At 34.4% G+C, this 16,201-nt stretch overlaps 1 protein-coding gene across 2 annotated transcripts; it reads right to left on the bottom strand.

The window, feature by feature from the left end:
- Window positions 1-2,007: 2,007 nt before the first annotated feature.
- Window positions 2,008-16,194, bottom strand: LOC145769272 (uncharacterized). 2 transcript variants are annotated; one of them, XM_082580856.1, is made up of 11 exons: window positions 16,109-16,194; window positions 15,374-15,537; window positions 12,991-13,101; window positions 11,501-11,680; window positions 11,150-11,329; window positions 7,696-8,253; window positions 6,572-6,721; window positions 5,496-5,660; window positions 5,165-5,275; window positions 3,780-3,890; window positions 2,008-3,066 (listed from the first exon to the last, which is right to left on the bottom strand). In XM_082580856.1, exons 1-11 carry the CDS (start codon window positions 16,156-16,158, stop codon window positions 2,870-2,872), a joined length of 1,977 nt encoding a protein of 658 aa, XP_082436982.1. In that variant the 5' UTR covers window positions 16,159-16,194; the 3' UTR covers window positions 2,008-2,869. The 2 variants fall into 2 exon arrangements, with proteins under 2 accessions (XP_082436982.1, XP_082436983.1); XM_082580857.1 differs by lacking the exon at window positions 3,780-3,890.
- Between the last annotated feature and the right edge of the window lie 7 nt (window positions 16,195-16,201).

The following is a 16,201-nucleotide window of genomic DNA, read 5'->3' as shown; positions in this document are numbered from 1 at the left end:
ATATGTAGCTTACTGGAATTGTGAATTATTTCAAAGTTAACAATGCAGAGTGGGCCGCACCAAAAGTGTTCGATGGCCTCATTCGTCCCGAGTATGGAATATAAACTATGAGATGCTTTACTTCTTACTTGAATATGCAATGATATTGTTTGAATTAAACTGCATGCTCATGCACTTTCAAAAGAAAAATACAAGTTGTTTACGCAGCTACGTCAGAAAAGATGAGATGTTTGCGATGGAGCGATATGTATATGTTGGTTTATGTTTTACGCCAAGTTAATTATGTGCATTTGTTTCAGTGCGGAATGTTTGCATCAAACTCTTGTCCATCCTAGTGTTGTAATTGAAAGAGTACCTGAAGAAGTCAAACCTGGCTCCAGATTCAATGTTGCCGGCCGAGAACAAGAACATCAAACCCGTTATGTCTCAGTGGGGGAGTTTGGAGACCTGACTTTACGAGACTGGGATGCAGATGAACAAGATGACAATAATAATCTCCATCAATTCAAAAATAAAAACAACATGATTCTTATTTTCTATACCCCAGATTGCACTTGTAGTTTGTGAAGGATATTTTGACGCAGTATTTTGTAATGATAATTAGAACAAGTTTGTATTGACTTAACCAATCTTTGACTGAACACTTTAATGTTTGATAATATTCTTGAAGGCCCAAGCATTAAAAATAACAAGTCAATTTATATTAAATTTTAAATTTAAACTCGGCCACTGAGCTGCTAGCACCTAGAGCAGAGGTGTCAAACTTTAATTGCTCTGAAGGTCAAATGAACACTGGTAAATTAACCCAAAAGCCTCAATAACTTTTTTGATTGCGGAAAGTTAAGTTTGTCTCCCTGGCCCGTAGCCCTTATTCTAAATGTTGCGGACGGGTCCTACAGACGTTTGGTCCACACTCTCATTCCGCATGTACCACGACTCCCCATCCTGGCTCCGGCGGCCTAAACCGATGGACCTCCCTCGGGTACATCGCTACTCCCTCCCCAAAAATCACGCCACTTCCTGTAGCCGTGAGTGTTGCAGGCCGGTTCTTTGAAGTCTCTGACCTGACTGTTTATTGTGTTCTTCTTGCCGTGTCAATTCGTTTGTACCGTGCGTTGTCGATGCTGATAAAACAGTTCATCACTGTTAAGTAAACAAAATAACACAGCAAAAACGCAACAAAAAAAATGTAGTGAGAACGCAACAAAAAGAAATAGTGGTAAAAACAAAGAGATGTAAAAATAGTGTGAAGACGAACAAAACGTGCAAATGTAACCTCCTGTGCCTGGAGAGCAACATCTTGCAACTGACTATCAAAACGCTCGAAAAAATACTAAGTCCTTGAAGAACTGACTGCCGTAAATAGACTGACAAAGTGATCAGGCAATGTGATTTTGATGTGACTTGGTATGAACTACTTGTTTACAGTCAGTACAAGAATCTAATCTCAGTATTTTCAACAAATATCTTTAAACAAAAACTTTCTCCTCAAAAGAAAATGATCCACCAAAGTACTATCATACTTTGAAAGTCCATTCAAATTAAAACTCTGCTAAATAATTTCCATATACCTTTTAGTTCAGCTCAATTTACTTTTACTTCTGACCATCAAAGCAAAACTAACTTTTAAGTCTGGAGCAGGCTTTTAAGTTCGCCTTTTAACGCTTCTATCTCCTTTCAGACCTCTGCCATCGTATACAAAGGGTCATTTTTGCATTGATGAACCGAAATGAATTTAAATTGAACTGTGCAGAAAAATGTTGCTGGCCTCAAGTAACAAAAGCATGCAATAGTTCATTATATATACAGTGAACGAATCTATCTTTAAACTTATGAATTATTCATGAAAAACATTGATACTCTAAAGTTTTTGCTCGAAGTCAATCTTTATACCATCGACGACTAGCTATCTCCTAGATTTGTGATCGCCCATAGAAGGAAGTGTCTTAGTGCCTGATCCTCTCTATGACTTTAACATCTTTTCAATAGTAAAGACATTGATAATTTCGTAGATTAATTTTAATATTCTAGTTTACACATAAATAATGCAAACATTTTCATTGTAGAAGAAATCACAATTACTGTGAAAGTGCATTGTCGAAATCAAGATTTAGAATTATTTTGGAAACTTTAGCCTCAGAATCATATTACCTTATTCTACCAAGTGGAAACATCATGAATCTTCGCATCAAAGTAAAGTGATTACAGAATTTTAAAAGCTTCATTTAATAGTAAAGAATTCTTCAATATGACTATCAAAGCAAAAATAACTTTTACTTCTGGAGCAGGTTTTTAAGTTCGCCTTTTAACGCTTCTATCTCCTTTCAGACCTCTGCCATCGCATACAAAGGATCATTTTTGCATTAATGATCGAAAATGAAATTAAATTAAACTGTACAGAAAGATGTTGCTGGCCTCAAGTAACAAAAGCATGCAATAGTTCACTATAAAACAGTGAACGAATCTATCTCTAAACACTTATGACTTGATCATGAAAGACATTGATATTTTCTTAGATTAATTTCAATATTCTAGTTTATATATAAATAATACAAACATTTTGATTGTAGATGAAATTACAATTAGTGTGAAAGTGCATTGTCGAAATCAAGATATACAATTATTTTGGAATCTTTAGCCTCAAAATCCAATTCCCTTAATCTACCAAGTGGAAATATCATTAATCTTCGTATCAAAGTAAAATGATGGCGGAAACTTAAAAGCATCATTTTAACTGTAAACGAATTCTTCAACAAAATATGTTCAACAATAAAAACATAAATTTAATGAAAAATTATTTACAGAAAATATAGAACTTTCATTGATATCCATTTCAGATTTGAAAAAAATGGAGCGTTATATTTTAAGTTCATCTGCATTTCAGTCTAGTATAGTCGGGCCTCCAAACTCCCCCACTGAGACACAACACGTTTGATATTCTTGAAGTTTGTTCTTGGTCTCGGCAAGCGACGTTGAACCTGGAACCTGCTTTGACTTCTTCGGATACTCCTTCAATCACAACACCAGCATTGACGAGAGTCTCATTGAAAAAACAGACATTCCGCACTGAAACGATGTGAATCAATGTGTAACTTGTTTGGCATGTAACTTCAACCAACATAGTTCATAACAAAAAAGTGATCGTCTCGTACCTAACCCTATCTCTCTTCCAGAAAAATAAAATGAAGAAATATGTTTAGATTAGCTGTTGAAATTAATCTAATGGAAAAAAGTTGATATTCAACTAGCCTCATATTTTTCTTAATAAATCAACGGTCACCTTACTTTGGACTGTGGTGATTTATGTTAGTAGCGGTAGCTTTAGTAGGCCAAAACACTTCATGCTAGGATCTAACCAAACACGAGTCGAATAAACAGGAACAGTTATTTGTATGAGCTATTACTTTACCAAGAACTTGCTCTATCAATTGATGAATTGTTGGAAGGTTTATCTTCGAATTGAAAAATTCATGGCCTTAATCAATACCGTTTTGAATACTTGTAGAAACTTTGAGCTACTGACGCATGCTCGGTTACCTGCTTCACATAGTGAAGTGTTGTTGCCTGTGAGTTATTCAATCTATTAGATGCCGCCGAATGGAGAGCAGTTCCTGAAATACGTTATTCAAGCGCACACACCGAGAGTCGAACCAGCGCTTCTTGATCTTGAATATTCTTCTTGCAAAAAGTTGGGCGCTTCACCAACTGAGCTATCGGGGAGGAAAATAGTTGTACTGAGTTACTAACTTATAACGATTAGTATGAAAAAACTTCTCTACGTTTAGCACAGGTTGGTCCCGTCCAACGGCGAGTACAGGCACAAGAATATGAATCCTCAGCAACACTGCAGACTCCATTATTGTTGCATGGATTTCTTTTACAGGGGTTGTCTGTATAATCGAGATAAGTTAGCCAATGTTCTTAACAATTGAAAGATTGTTGCCCATAGAATGTGAATGCAAATGTTGATTACAGAATGACGTAATTATATTGTGATATCAACCAAGTAGGAAGAAATATCCTAAAATTCTTGCCCACGTTTAACGTTTTTCACGATTCATTGCAAGAGGTTGATAGATCTTTCATAGCAATTTTTCAAATATTTGGGTTTATGTTAAATCTAAAATCAAATGCCAAAAATTGCTGGGCAAAAAAATGGTTTAGCTATGAAAAATCAGCAATAAAAGTAGAGTGGTCTTCAATGCACTCATAATGTGTATTTTTCGAACTTATTCATCAGGAGAAACAGATTTGGTGGCACTCTATGGAAGACCAACGATCTTTCATTTCTAATGCAGCAGTTAGTTGGAGCAATCCTTAAATGTTTCATACCAATGATTTAAAAATGGTATTCACATAGCTTCTCTGCTTGGCTTTCAGGTCTGGTGTGGGGTGGAGAAAAATGGGCAAGTTTGTTTGTTGTACCTTTAGTAAAGTGAATTAATAATAACACTTTGAGAAATCAACATAAGCCTAACACAGCAATTTCACTTAGATATTGAATGGCAATGTGAAACGGCATTTTGAAAAAAAAATCGGTTTGTTTATTTCTATGTTAGGGTGTAATTTGTTCTTGATTTCTCGTGCAAATTCTTCTTGCATCTGCATGCACATTCAATAAAGTTACCCTCATTTCTTCTTTGACTATAATTAGCCTTTCTACTTTTTGTTTTGATGTTTGTCAAAACGGAAAATCAAATCTCGCATTGGTATGATGTAGAAAAATGTAGTAAAATTGACAATGCTATTTTCTCCTATGAAATTCATTTTAAATTTTTATCCAGAACTAATCGAACGGCACTTTCCCGTGTAATAGCTCAATATTTCCGTCATTACGCACGTCTATTAGTTCTTCTTCCTCGTTGAGGTTCAAAATAACATGAGAGTCCGGTGATGAAAAAAGATCTCTTGTCTAATAACCATACATAATTTTCGTTTCACAACTTTGGAGAGTAATTTTCAATTTTTTTACCAAAGATTCGAGATGCTGTGTAATCAATGGAATGATTATTTTGCTTTTTATTTTGAAAAAATTAAAGACAGATTAAACTGAATATGAGAAATTGTTTGCAGCTCCCCAGTGTGCCGCGGCACCCCGGTTGGAAACTACTGACTTAACGAAACAAAATGCGCAATGTAGCAAAAGTTATCTTGATGGTCTTACACTCAGAGCATTGCAATCCACTCCAATCCAACCCACACTTGCAGGTGTAAGTCTGACCAACTTTTTCACAAGTTCCTTTGTTGCGACAAGGGTTTGGTAAACAAGGATTGTCTATGAAAGAAAAAATAGGTTTAAACATTACTATTGACAGTGCCTGGAAGCAGATTAGATTTTTACTTGATGTTTAATACTTCTATTTTTTTTTGCATTTTTCCAAAAGTTAAGAACTTTCAGGTTAAATTATTTCACATTGATTCAACATAAAATTATTTTAACTTAATATCGAAAAAATAAAATTGGACCTAACAAAACAATGAGAAGCAGACCTCACCTACAACAGGGCAATTATCGGTATTGCATTTCCTCCTGAGAGTTTTTGGATCCTTGCAAAATATTTCATCATAACTGACATCAAGGCACGTTCTGCTAATTTCTTGGTGCCCTGTTCCACAAGTGAGAGAACATGGTCCCCAATCGCCCCATTTTGACCATCGGCCTTAGTGATAAAAAATTGAGACTTGATTTTTCTCATAGTAAAAGTACATTAACTAAAAGCAGCGCTCATACACACGGTGTCCGACAAATTGTTCGTAAGCAATTTTTCGTGAAGCAATTCTTCGTAAGCAATTTTTCGTAAAGCAATTCTTCGTAAGCAATTTTTCGTAAAACAATTGTTCGTAAACTTAATTCTTCGTAAAACAACTCTTCCTAAAACATTTTTTCGTGCATGCAGTTGAAATTTGATGTATACGAAGAAATGCTTTACGAAGAATTGTTTACGGATTTCATTTTACGAACAACAGTTTACGAACAATTGTTTTACGAAAAACGGTTTACGAAGAATTGCTTTACGAACAATTGCTTGCGAACAATTTGCCTATAACCCATACACACCATGAGATATTCATAACTAAACATCGCGTATTTGAATTATTATTCTTGCACAAGATATCAATCATCAAAAGTACTGTACTGTATGTGTGACTTGCATTGCAATTACAGTAGGAATCAACTTTTTTTTATTAAACAGTCAAACTATTTCGATAGCCGCAGTGTACAGTAGTATGGCTTACTCAGCTAGCAAAAGTTGCCATTTTTACACCGTTTCAATGTCACTAGACGTTGAAAAGATGCAAAAGTTAAGTTTATTTTTTCTGACTGTGTGATGAAGAAAAAATCTACTATTAACTACAAAATCCTGATTCAACACCTGGCCAAAGCTGGCGGTTGATGAATACGACTAACGTTCACTCAGGGTGCAACAATTTCCTTTCGGCAGGTTATTCTAATCTTTCTATACCTGAACTTTATGATTCGGCGTAAACTACAGAAGCCATTTATCAACATCTTTGTAAAAGTAACAATGATTACAATTTCCGCAAGTGAAAAACAAGTAACATTACATACTGTAAGAGACGATGGTTACATATATCCAGTGAAACCAGTTCAAAAAATATGCATTCACTATCCAGGGACTTTTTATTTCTTGTGGAGTGTTTACATTTGATTGTGAAAAATAAATAACGTCTCCTCCTCTTGTTGCAATCCATCGAAAATCTAGACATAAAATGCATTTAGTCTTCGTTTGGCGGTATAGTCACAATAGTTGTAACTTTTACGTTTTTAAATTGTGATAACTTTTTTTCTAGAAGCCGAAATTTCCTAAAATCTCCACACATTTGAATTAGATTGCGTATTGCGTTGGCCACATTTCAGAAAACAATATTTTGTTCGAGATAAAAGGCCAAGTTGTTTTTATACCCTTAACATGCAGCATTGGCACAAATTATTTTGTATGGATTTAATAAGGGGAAAAAACGCAATGTTTATTTTTGAAAAAATATTTTTTGTTACAACAAAAGAATACGAAACACCTTATTTACAATTTCAACAATAATTTAGGAAGTTTTTTCATTTATTTTTTAAAAAATAACACAAGTTGTCTTTGCACGTGAATGTTCGTTGCAAACAGATTGGACGCAAATCACACAGGTTTTCATAGTTTTACGTTGCTTCCGCTTCTGGTTTCAACAGACATAGCAACTACCAACAATCATAATAGCACATGTCTCAGTATTGTATTGAAATGTTTGGACCAGTCAGAACCATACAGAAGGTATATCCATGCTGATTTTCATGCAACATATATGAAGGTGTAATTGTACCTATTGTACCTATGTCGCCTGACGAAGGTTATTCAAAGCCAAAGAAGAGCACAAACTCTTAGATCAATAATAAACTAATTAAGTTTACATTTGTGGTACATATGATATATAATTTGATATAATTTCAGCCGACAAAAAAATAAGATTATATAATATGAATTTAGCTAGGCCTAAAGCAATGTCCTGCATAGTTAAAACACCATCACGCAGGGGACACTTCTCTTGAAAATGTATGAGAAAATCTACTTGGCCACATTAATCTTAAGTTAAAAAACCATCCGACAGAAAAAGTAACAAAAAGGTTGTAACTTGGCGCAAATACTACCAAAACAAACACAAAGAAAATTTAACACAAATAACTTTTACCTTTGTCTGCGTAGATTCTATACACTTTTGAACTATCTCGACCGCTCTTTAGAAAATAAATTGGACGGTTTTTGCTGACAATCCCAAGGACAGGAACGTACAATCCGTTGAAGTTCACATCTGTACTCGCAAAATTGAAAGAACGCACATTACTATCCCATTTCATGCAAACATATTTGTGTTTCTCATTACAAGATTTTTGCTTCCAACGATTATTTGGCAGCGTCGTAGCCACGCAGCCTTTTTGTGGGTTTGTGAAATCATTATAACCATCAAAGTTGTTGAAATTCGAAACACTATTTCCATTTTTCCAAGTAAATGTGTTTTTTTCTTGTCGGTATTTGAGACCAATCCAGTAATTTCCGTGAACTCCATTGGCTTTCAGCAAGTCGTTGACTTTCTTCTGCACCTGTTTGTAAAGTATGATAGGCAAAAGTGCTCTTTCTCTTTGGCATGCTTCTTCGGCAGATTTATAAGTCACTTCTTTATTGAATACTTTGAGGCAATAAGGTTGATTCCAAACATAACCAAATGGGCATGTTCCTCTTCCAGGAAGAACTGAAATGATGGAAAATTAATAATTGAAATTATATTTAAAAGTTGCATACTTGGATTTTTATTATTTCCTTTATTTCAACATACACATATAAAGAATATAAATTAAATAAATTTTAGATTGACGTAATGTATCGTTTTCTTTCAATAAACACCACGTCTTCTGTGACATCATCGTATCTTCGGTTTGCGTGTATGGTAGGCAATACTTAAGTAGAGTTGCTGGTAATAGTAGCATTGTATGATACAAGCTGAAGCGGTTATTGCGATCAGGATTGCTCGAATTTTTTGAGCCACGGCTACTTTTAGAACTTTTTTTTTACATACCCGGATTATATTTTCCGTCAGCTTTTCTGCACAACTTGTGTGTATAGGCAAGATATCAATGTTAATATTCTAACCTTTTCATTCATCTTGTATCATATAATGATACATTTTTCAAAGTCTTGTTCTACAGCCCCTTATTATTTTTTATTTGTCAACTAACTTGGTATCATGTCTGAATGAGTGTGGAAATGAAATTCAATCAAGTGTGACGAGTGATTTCCTGCTTGGCAAGAATTACTGGTGGTCAAAGTACAAGGTTGTTGACTTAGGCTATGTGCATTAGGATGGCTCGTTTTTGAACTTTTTTTTTTAAATTCTCTCGGGGTAGTGGGGAAATGGTGCCAATGAGTGAGAAAACAATCATGACAAAATTTGAGATTCGTAACAAATTGTCTTCAGCCTCTTCATGAGGCCCAAAAATCGAAAAATGGGGTCAAAAACGCAATTTTGTTCAAAAAAATTTGTAGTTTGGTTAGATACAATATTGTTTAGATATATCTAAATAACCTAAAAAAAAAAAACTGAAGTCATTTGAACTATTTCTTCAGCTTCCTCACAACTTCTGAAAATTTTCATTTTGTTGAAAATTTAGCATTATTGTTTGTGGTTACATAACTACAAACTTCGTCGGTGACATAAATTCAAATAAAAGACGTCACTTTTTCCTACCAATTTAACCCAATTTCATTAAAAAATGACGCAACAGCTCAGAGCAGGTCTATAAAGAGAAATACAATGACGTTTTATAGCTGGCAAAATGTCTAACGCAATTATGTATCATGTAATCACAAACAAAAATGCGAAATTTTCAGAAGCTGTGAGGAAGCTGAAGGAATAGTTCAAATGACTCCAATTTTTTTTCTTAGGCTAATTAGGTATATCTAAACAATATTGTATCTACCCAAACTAAAAATATTTTTGAAAAAAAATGCGTTTTTGACCCCATTTTTCGATTTTTGGGCCCTATGAGGAGGCTGAAGACAATTTTTTACGAATCTTAAATTTTGTCATAAGCGTTTTCTCACTCATTGGCACCATTTCCCCACTACCCTGAGAGAATTAAAAAAAAATTTTTAAAAACGAGCCACCCTAATGTGCATGTCAACTTAGCCCTGTATTTCCATCTGTACAGCTTGAAATGTTTCGATTTGTAGTGGGGGGACATTAGAGACTTTGTACCATGTTATTTAGCAGGTATTGGACTACATTCTCATAAATTATTGGTACTTTTTGACATGTGTATCAAATATGATACAGAATGACTCAATGGTTGTGGAAAATAAAAAGAAAGGTACTTGTTGCACATCAAAATTTTGCATAAAATGCATGTTTGAGCTAAAATAGAAACTGTTTTCATCACTTCCATTCATTGTATATCTAATGTGTGTATGTAACATGTTTGTTAGGATCATTTTCTGCTATTTGCTCCGTTTTTTGGGTAAGCCAAAGGCTTTTTAGCCAATGCTTGGTAAAATTTTGGGGGAGAGCTGCCTGCAGGGGGGTTGCAAAATGCAAAAAAAAACAAGTTATAATGTTTTGCAGTTTGGTAGTAAATGCAATGTAAGCTTTCTAAGCTATAAATGTAAGCTAAAATGTTATCATTTCTTACATATCCTGTGTTTTGTTGTAAGACACAATTTTGTCATTTTGCACCCATGTAGTCATATTGTATCATATATGATACAAGCAATTTCTGCCAAAGTAAAAATTTTTGGAATACAAAATGTGGTTAATCATGTTCAGTGTACTCAATTTACCCAGAATTACACAAAAAATAATAAAAAAAGTGAAAAAAAATAATTCATGATTGAAAGGGCTAATATGAAATGTAACTTTACTCAGTGTGCCGCTACTCGTTAACCATTTGAACCAACAGTTATTATCATCGCAAATTACTTTCTTACAACTGAAAAACGACATTATAAAGCATGTGAGTTGCGAGTTCATTTCCCATCAAAAAGATTGTATCAGTGATGACTAGTAACTTTTTCGACTGCATGAAGATACAAATTGTAACAGCGACTTGGCAAGAAAATTTATAACAAATTTATGAATTAAAAAGAACACTCAATTTTTTCAGGAAAGGCCTTTTTTTCTTTTAACAATTTGTCAACTTATTTCTATGAAGTGTGATTTTCTGCAATAACATCTATAAAAACAAAACTTCGATACAAGCTTGGGATTGACAATGATGCAAGATTTAGATTTGATGGTTTAAAAACAGTACTGTACGTCTGTTAGGCTTACTTGGCATTGGAATAGTATTAATAAAGTCCTTTTTGTGTTTTATAATTTAATTGACTGCAAGCTGTAACATGGCATTTGCCAAAAAAATACTAATTGACATCTACCACGCTCTTCTCATGGACAACAATATTACAAAGGTTAAAATCCACTGCTCTGATACTTCAATAAGTTAATTATACCTTATACAAAAGTTTCTACAGAAACATAAGTGTGTGACAAGTGTTTTTAAAAAATCAAATAAAATACAATATACAACTGGAATGCATCAACAATTTAGTTCATTGGTGTAACTGAAAGACATTTTAAGGTTTTATTTTGGACAAACTTTCGCATCGGATGTTGATGTTTGACCATTCCCCATTTGATTGACAAGTTGCTGTTGGTGTTCCAATCAACTTATAGTCGTCATCACAAGAATACGTCACTTCGGCTCCAGGAAGCCAATTTGGCTTCAAGGGTTGAATGTGAACATTTGGAGGAAGTGAGTTGGAGGTACACGTAAGAACTAAAACGATAAAGTAAAAGCAAGATTGACCTGAATAATTAAAACTCTCTGTTTATGTTTTTAGATAAGTCTAAATGCTATAGACAGTTTTTTTTATATAATATTTTGAACCAAAGTAGTTATGCATTGTCGTACAGTGCCATTTGCCACAATGCAGCTTCTCTAACTCACCTACGCACTCCGGAACTGGTGCTGACCATGTCTTGTCATTTCTACACAGCAGAGTAGCCTGGCCAGAAATACGGTATCCGTCGTTACATTGATAGGTAATTTCGTTTCCAGCTTGAATTGCGGCTTGACCATTAGGAAGATACCCATGCTTGGGTGTGTCAGGTACATCGCATGTTATTACTGAACGCAAATAAACTTGCTAAGCTCTTTGTTGGTGTTAAGATTTATTCCCTGTGTGTGAAGATTTAGATGAAGTGAACGAAAATACGAGAGAGCATTCACATTCAAACATTTCAATGTCGTTGATTAATCCCGAAAACATAGCCAAGTTTTCTTGAATGGTTTCTCGCGAACTGTAGGGACTCTTAACACTTGTCTATATGCAGCTGACAGAGACAGTAAACAGTAAATGTATACGGTTCGCAGCAAGGTAGTGTCGAAGTTGACCCGCTTACTTTGGAGTTTAGGCACTCGCGTGCAGCACCCGCGCTAACCAACTTCCTCTGTCTTCATTCAACTTTCAATTGGCAAATTCTCGATGAAAGTAAAGGCGATTTGAAACGAAATTGGCCACGCCATTGGAATGTTATAATTGCCGAATGTGAAAACAGTTATATGTGTATACTTAGGTATTTGAACCCAGGCAAATGAGTGTAGACATATATATATGCACGATGAGAAAAAACTCAATACTGATAACAAATGATGATGGCGATGATGGAAAACAATCCAAGATGTCATGCTCAGCGTTGAAAGTGAAAAACTTAAATCTTAAAATTGATGTTTACTACTAAATGTGCAGATTTTTTCAAGTTTATAATTGTGAATGATCGTTTGAATCTACATTTTTGTAAATTAAACTACGATTACGCTGCTAAACGCGAAACTCAATGTAAGATATTGGACCTTTGCATTCTTAGGATATCTTTCAAGTGACCATCAAAATGAAAATGTTGCTGCTGCTTTAGTTGAGTTTAATCTTACAGCAATATTGAAAAGCGAGGCAATGTAAACATATGCAAGTGCATGGGCTATTTGTAAGTCAGAGTAATCAACTAAAATTGTAATTGCCTTTAGCGTAAAACACAGACTGTAGTGGAAAATATATTTGAATGATCTATCAGGCCGTGTTGAGAGACTTTAAGGTACCTGAAGGAAACTAAATTCAAATTCAAATGACGAGCATTTAACCAAAACGTTTTTGTTTTCAATTTGCTGATTATCCATCATGGGGATGTATGTTTGAAAGTAGCGTTCGGCAACTGTATTAAAGTAATCGTTCAGTTCAAAATTAAAAGGCTTCATCTTTTAATTGATTAATTACTTTTGCTAAAACAAAAAAGAAAAATTTATTTAGTATATTGCAAATAAAATGACGATTTAAGTCACATGACAATTCACAATTTTAAACTTATGACAGAAAACGATTTTGATAAAATTAGTGTCATTACTTTCCCTAACTAGCCGCATGTGCATTCTAAGTTACTTACTCTCAGTGCAATCTTTTGATTCATATCCAATCGCGCACAGGCATTCATAAGCATCAATTCTATTGATGCAAGTAGCTCCGTTCTTGCAAGGTGTGTCATGGCATTCATCAACTAAAGAAAATACTTAATTAAGTCCAAAATTGCAAGATATTTGCAAATTTATTCACATGCAAATGAGAGATCATTGAGCAGCAATAAGAGGACATCGATTTCGTTTTTGCAATCGGCAATTAAATTTCTCAGTTTCTACCAGTTGCTTTCAAATAATGGTTTCATTTTCGTATAAGTGTTTAAACATCGATCCGTCCCGATAGCTCAATTGGTTAGCGCGTCACTTCTGGAATGAAGAAGCTTCAAGATCAAGCGGCGCTGGTTCGACTCTCGGGATGTGCGCTTGAGCAACGCACGTTAAGGACTGCTCTCCATTCAGCGGCATCTAATGGATGGAATAATTCAAAACTTCAACAATCGGAAACTTCACTCTGTCAATCTCCGTGACCGGGCTTGCGTCAGTGATTCAAAGCCTCTACAAGTATGCGAAACTGCTGCCAGGATTAAGCTCTGCAAGAAGCTTTCCCAGTCCGAGGATAAAGATTCAATCAATCAATCAACAGGTCTTCTCAAGCAAAATTACAACAGATTTTATATTTTTTTCTAACCGATATTTATTTTTTTCAAACCGATTGTTTTCCATAGCCATTTTGTCCACTGAGCACGAATAATGAAGTATTTGACTAAAAATAAATTACTGACCCGGTTCTGTAACTTTTTTCAAAACGGCGCCAAAAATGACTAAGTCATGACATATCGTTTTATATGTTTTCAGGATCGCTAACCTCAAAAATGTCAAATAAGAGTCGATTGGAAGCATTCTTGTGCAATTTGATCGTTATTAGATGAAAGTTCAAATTTTTTCACTGAAAAACTGACATATTGCAGCTAAAAGTTTGGACAAATCCATAGTTCCACAGTTTACATGTTATTAAAATAACTTACGGTAATTTATTGTGTACTTCCAGACCAGTGCCTAGTGCTAGTAGTGATAACATCTGTGCTATATAAGTAACTGAACTACAGACATGAATGACGAAAGAATTTTTAGGTGCAGTAGCGATTGGTAGAATGCTTGGATTATTTAAAAAGGATTTGAAAGGACAGAAAATATCTATGACAAAAGAAAAAGCTAGCAAAATAGTGGCTAGAGAAATACGTCATGATTGAATAAATAAGAATGTCTACCCAATGCATAAGATTCTGTGGCGAAACAACATTGAACAAGATTATAAATGCATAAAGAAAATAAAAACGTTAGAGAGAGACTTTTTGGCTACGATAAACGCCGCCAAGTAACTGGCGTTATTAAAGAAAGAGGAATTTAAACAAAAAACGGGAACCAAACTCTACAAGCGTTGAAAAACTGTAAAAGTCATGGAGGACCACGATCCCCAACAACTTAGATTCTTTACCAGTGCTTGCGGGAAAACAACTGATGACTGAAATTTCATATTTAAGACAATTGCTCCGAATATAAGACAAATGAGACGAGTGAAGTTAGGAGACGGGAGATTCAAAGTTAAAAAAGTTAGTGACGAGGAATTACGAATTTCAATAAAAAATGCAATGAAACCTGAAAGAAATCTTACCAGCAACATTGACTATTTACTGATGACCTCTTTATTGATATTGACATTCTATTATTCCTCCAGTGACACCATGATTCAATTTTATGAGATATTTACAAAAAATATCTTTATAGTATTAGTTAATAACATTTGGTTATTAAAGATATTGGTCATATGTTTTTCTGAAAATTTTAATGAATTAATTGATTGGCGCATAATACGTAAAGTAAAGTCTTTTAATTGTTTCATTTCCGGCTTCAGTGACCTCGAAAACCTATAAAACAACATATTATTTAATACTGTCAGCACTAGTTACGTCATCGTGATTAATTTTTCAATAAAAATCCTGAAATTTAGCAGCCATTTTGAAAAAACTTATGGAACCAGGTCGAAAATTCATCACAGATCAATAAATTAGCAGAATTGTTTTAAGCACTCAAAATGGCCACAGAAAATGTGCGTTTTATTAGGAGTTGTGGAAATAAGTCTTCATTTGCCCAGCTATACTATTATTATTATTTATGTTTATTAGGCAAATAGGTCCGTCCATATTTACTACCAAACATGCACAAAAAAAACAATACATTTAGTAATCACAATAACGCAGTTAACAGATAGTGCTGGCCTTCCGTTAATTACTCGACACCTTTTGTAAAGTCAAGTTAAATCTACTACAGTACCAAGTAACATGTCAGTTGAGGAAGTAGTCATTCAAAGATTTAAAATCGGACATCATTGCAAAACAGGTGTGCATTGCATACCACATTCGCCTTCTGATATCACGATATCATCCACTTCCACTTGGGCACCTTTTGTGGTTGGGTTGGCAGAAAATTCAATTTGTCGATCCACATCAGAAGAAGGAAGCGTCAAGTCAGTATTGAGCCATTTGTTGTCCGGTTCGTTATTGTGAATGTTCCAAATTCTGATAGAAATAAACTACGACTTACAATTTATTTTAACTTCATGTTTGCCAACGTAAACCAACGTGGTATACAAACGTGCGCGGTTAGAAAGTAAGTTGCAGATAATTTTAAAGAAAAAATAATAACTTGAAATATATTAACAGCTCTAAATCATCAGTGAATTTCATATTCATAATTGCAAACGTTTTTAAAACTAAATGATTCTTTGGTAACTTCCAACTTTTACTTGTAAGTTCAGTACCTACAGTACTGTATTTCGAAGTTTCATTCTGCTGGTAATACGTTCTGGGAACATGGTGAAGTGAGTGAAACAGAAGTAAAACAATGCGGTCAATTATGATGTTTTTGTTTGTACTATCATTTACTCCGATGAACACTTCATACGCTGCTTGAGAAATAAAAAGCAATTCTGATGAATATCCAAGCTTATCAGCACACGAGATTTCATGAAATCAAGCATGTCCAACAAATTTCTGTTATTATCAATCATACAATTTACAATTTCTACATTGTACACAAACAGCAATCAGTCTCTACAATGGATAGTTTTATTGCTTATTCCAATATTACTTTTTGTTAGTTCTTTTCTCCACCATGTCGACGAAGAAAGTACTTGACATCCCGAAGCTGTTGATCTTATAATGGAAACTTAAGCAAAGTTGA

The sequence above is a fragment of the Aplidium turbinatum genome, chromosome 4 (assembly GCF_918807975.1).
Source record: "Aplidium turbinatum chromosome 4, kaAplTurb1.1, whole genome shotgun sequence".
Classification (NCBI taxonomy): Eukaryota; Metazoa; Chordata; class Ascidiacea; order Aplousobranchia; family Polyclinidae; genus Aplidium; species Aplidium turbinatum.
The sequence above is the reverse complement of the archived record's forward strand: the minus strand, read 5'-3'. Positions and strand labels throughout refer to the sequence as shown.

Excerpts from the sequence above, each read along its gene's own strand:
- LOC145769272 (XM_082580856.1), bottom strand. The coding sequence starts at position 16,158 with ATGTCAAGTACTTTCTTCGTCGACATGGTGGAGAAAAGAACTAACAAA. Across the intron at positions 11,681-12,990 it reads ATCAAAAGATTGCACTGAGA|TAATAACATGCGATGTACCT; the intron begins GTAAGTAACTTA and ends ATTTGCGTTCAG. Across the intron at positions 5,276-5,495 it reads CGATAATTGCCCTGTTGTAG|ACAATCCTTGTTTACCAAAC; the intron begins GTGAGGTCTGCT and ends TTTCTTTCATAG.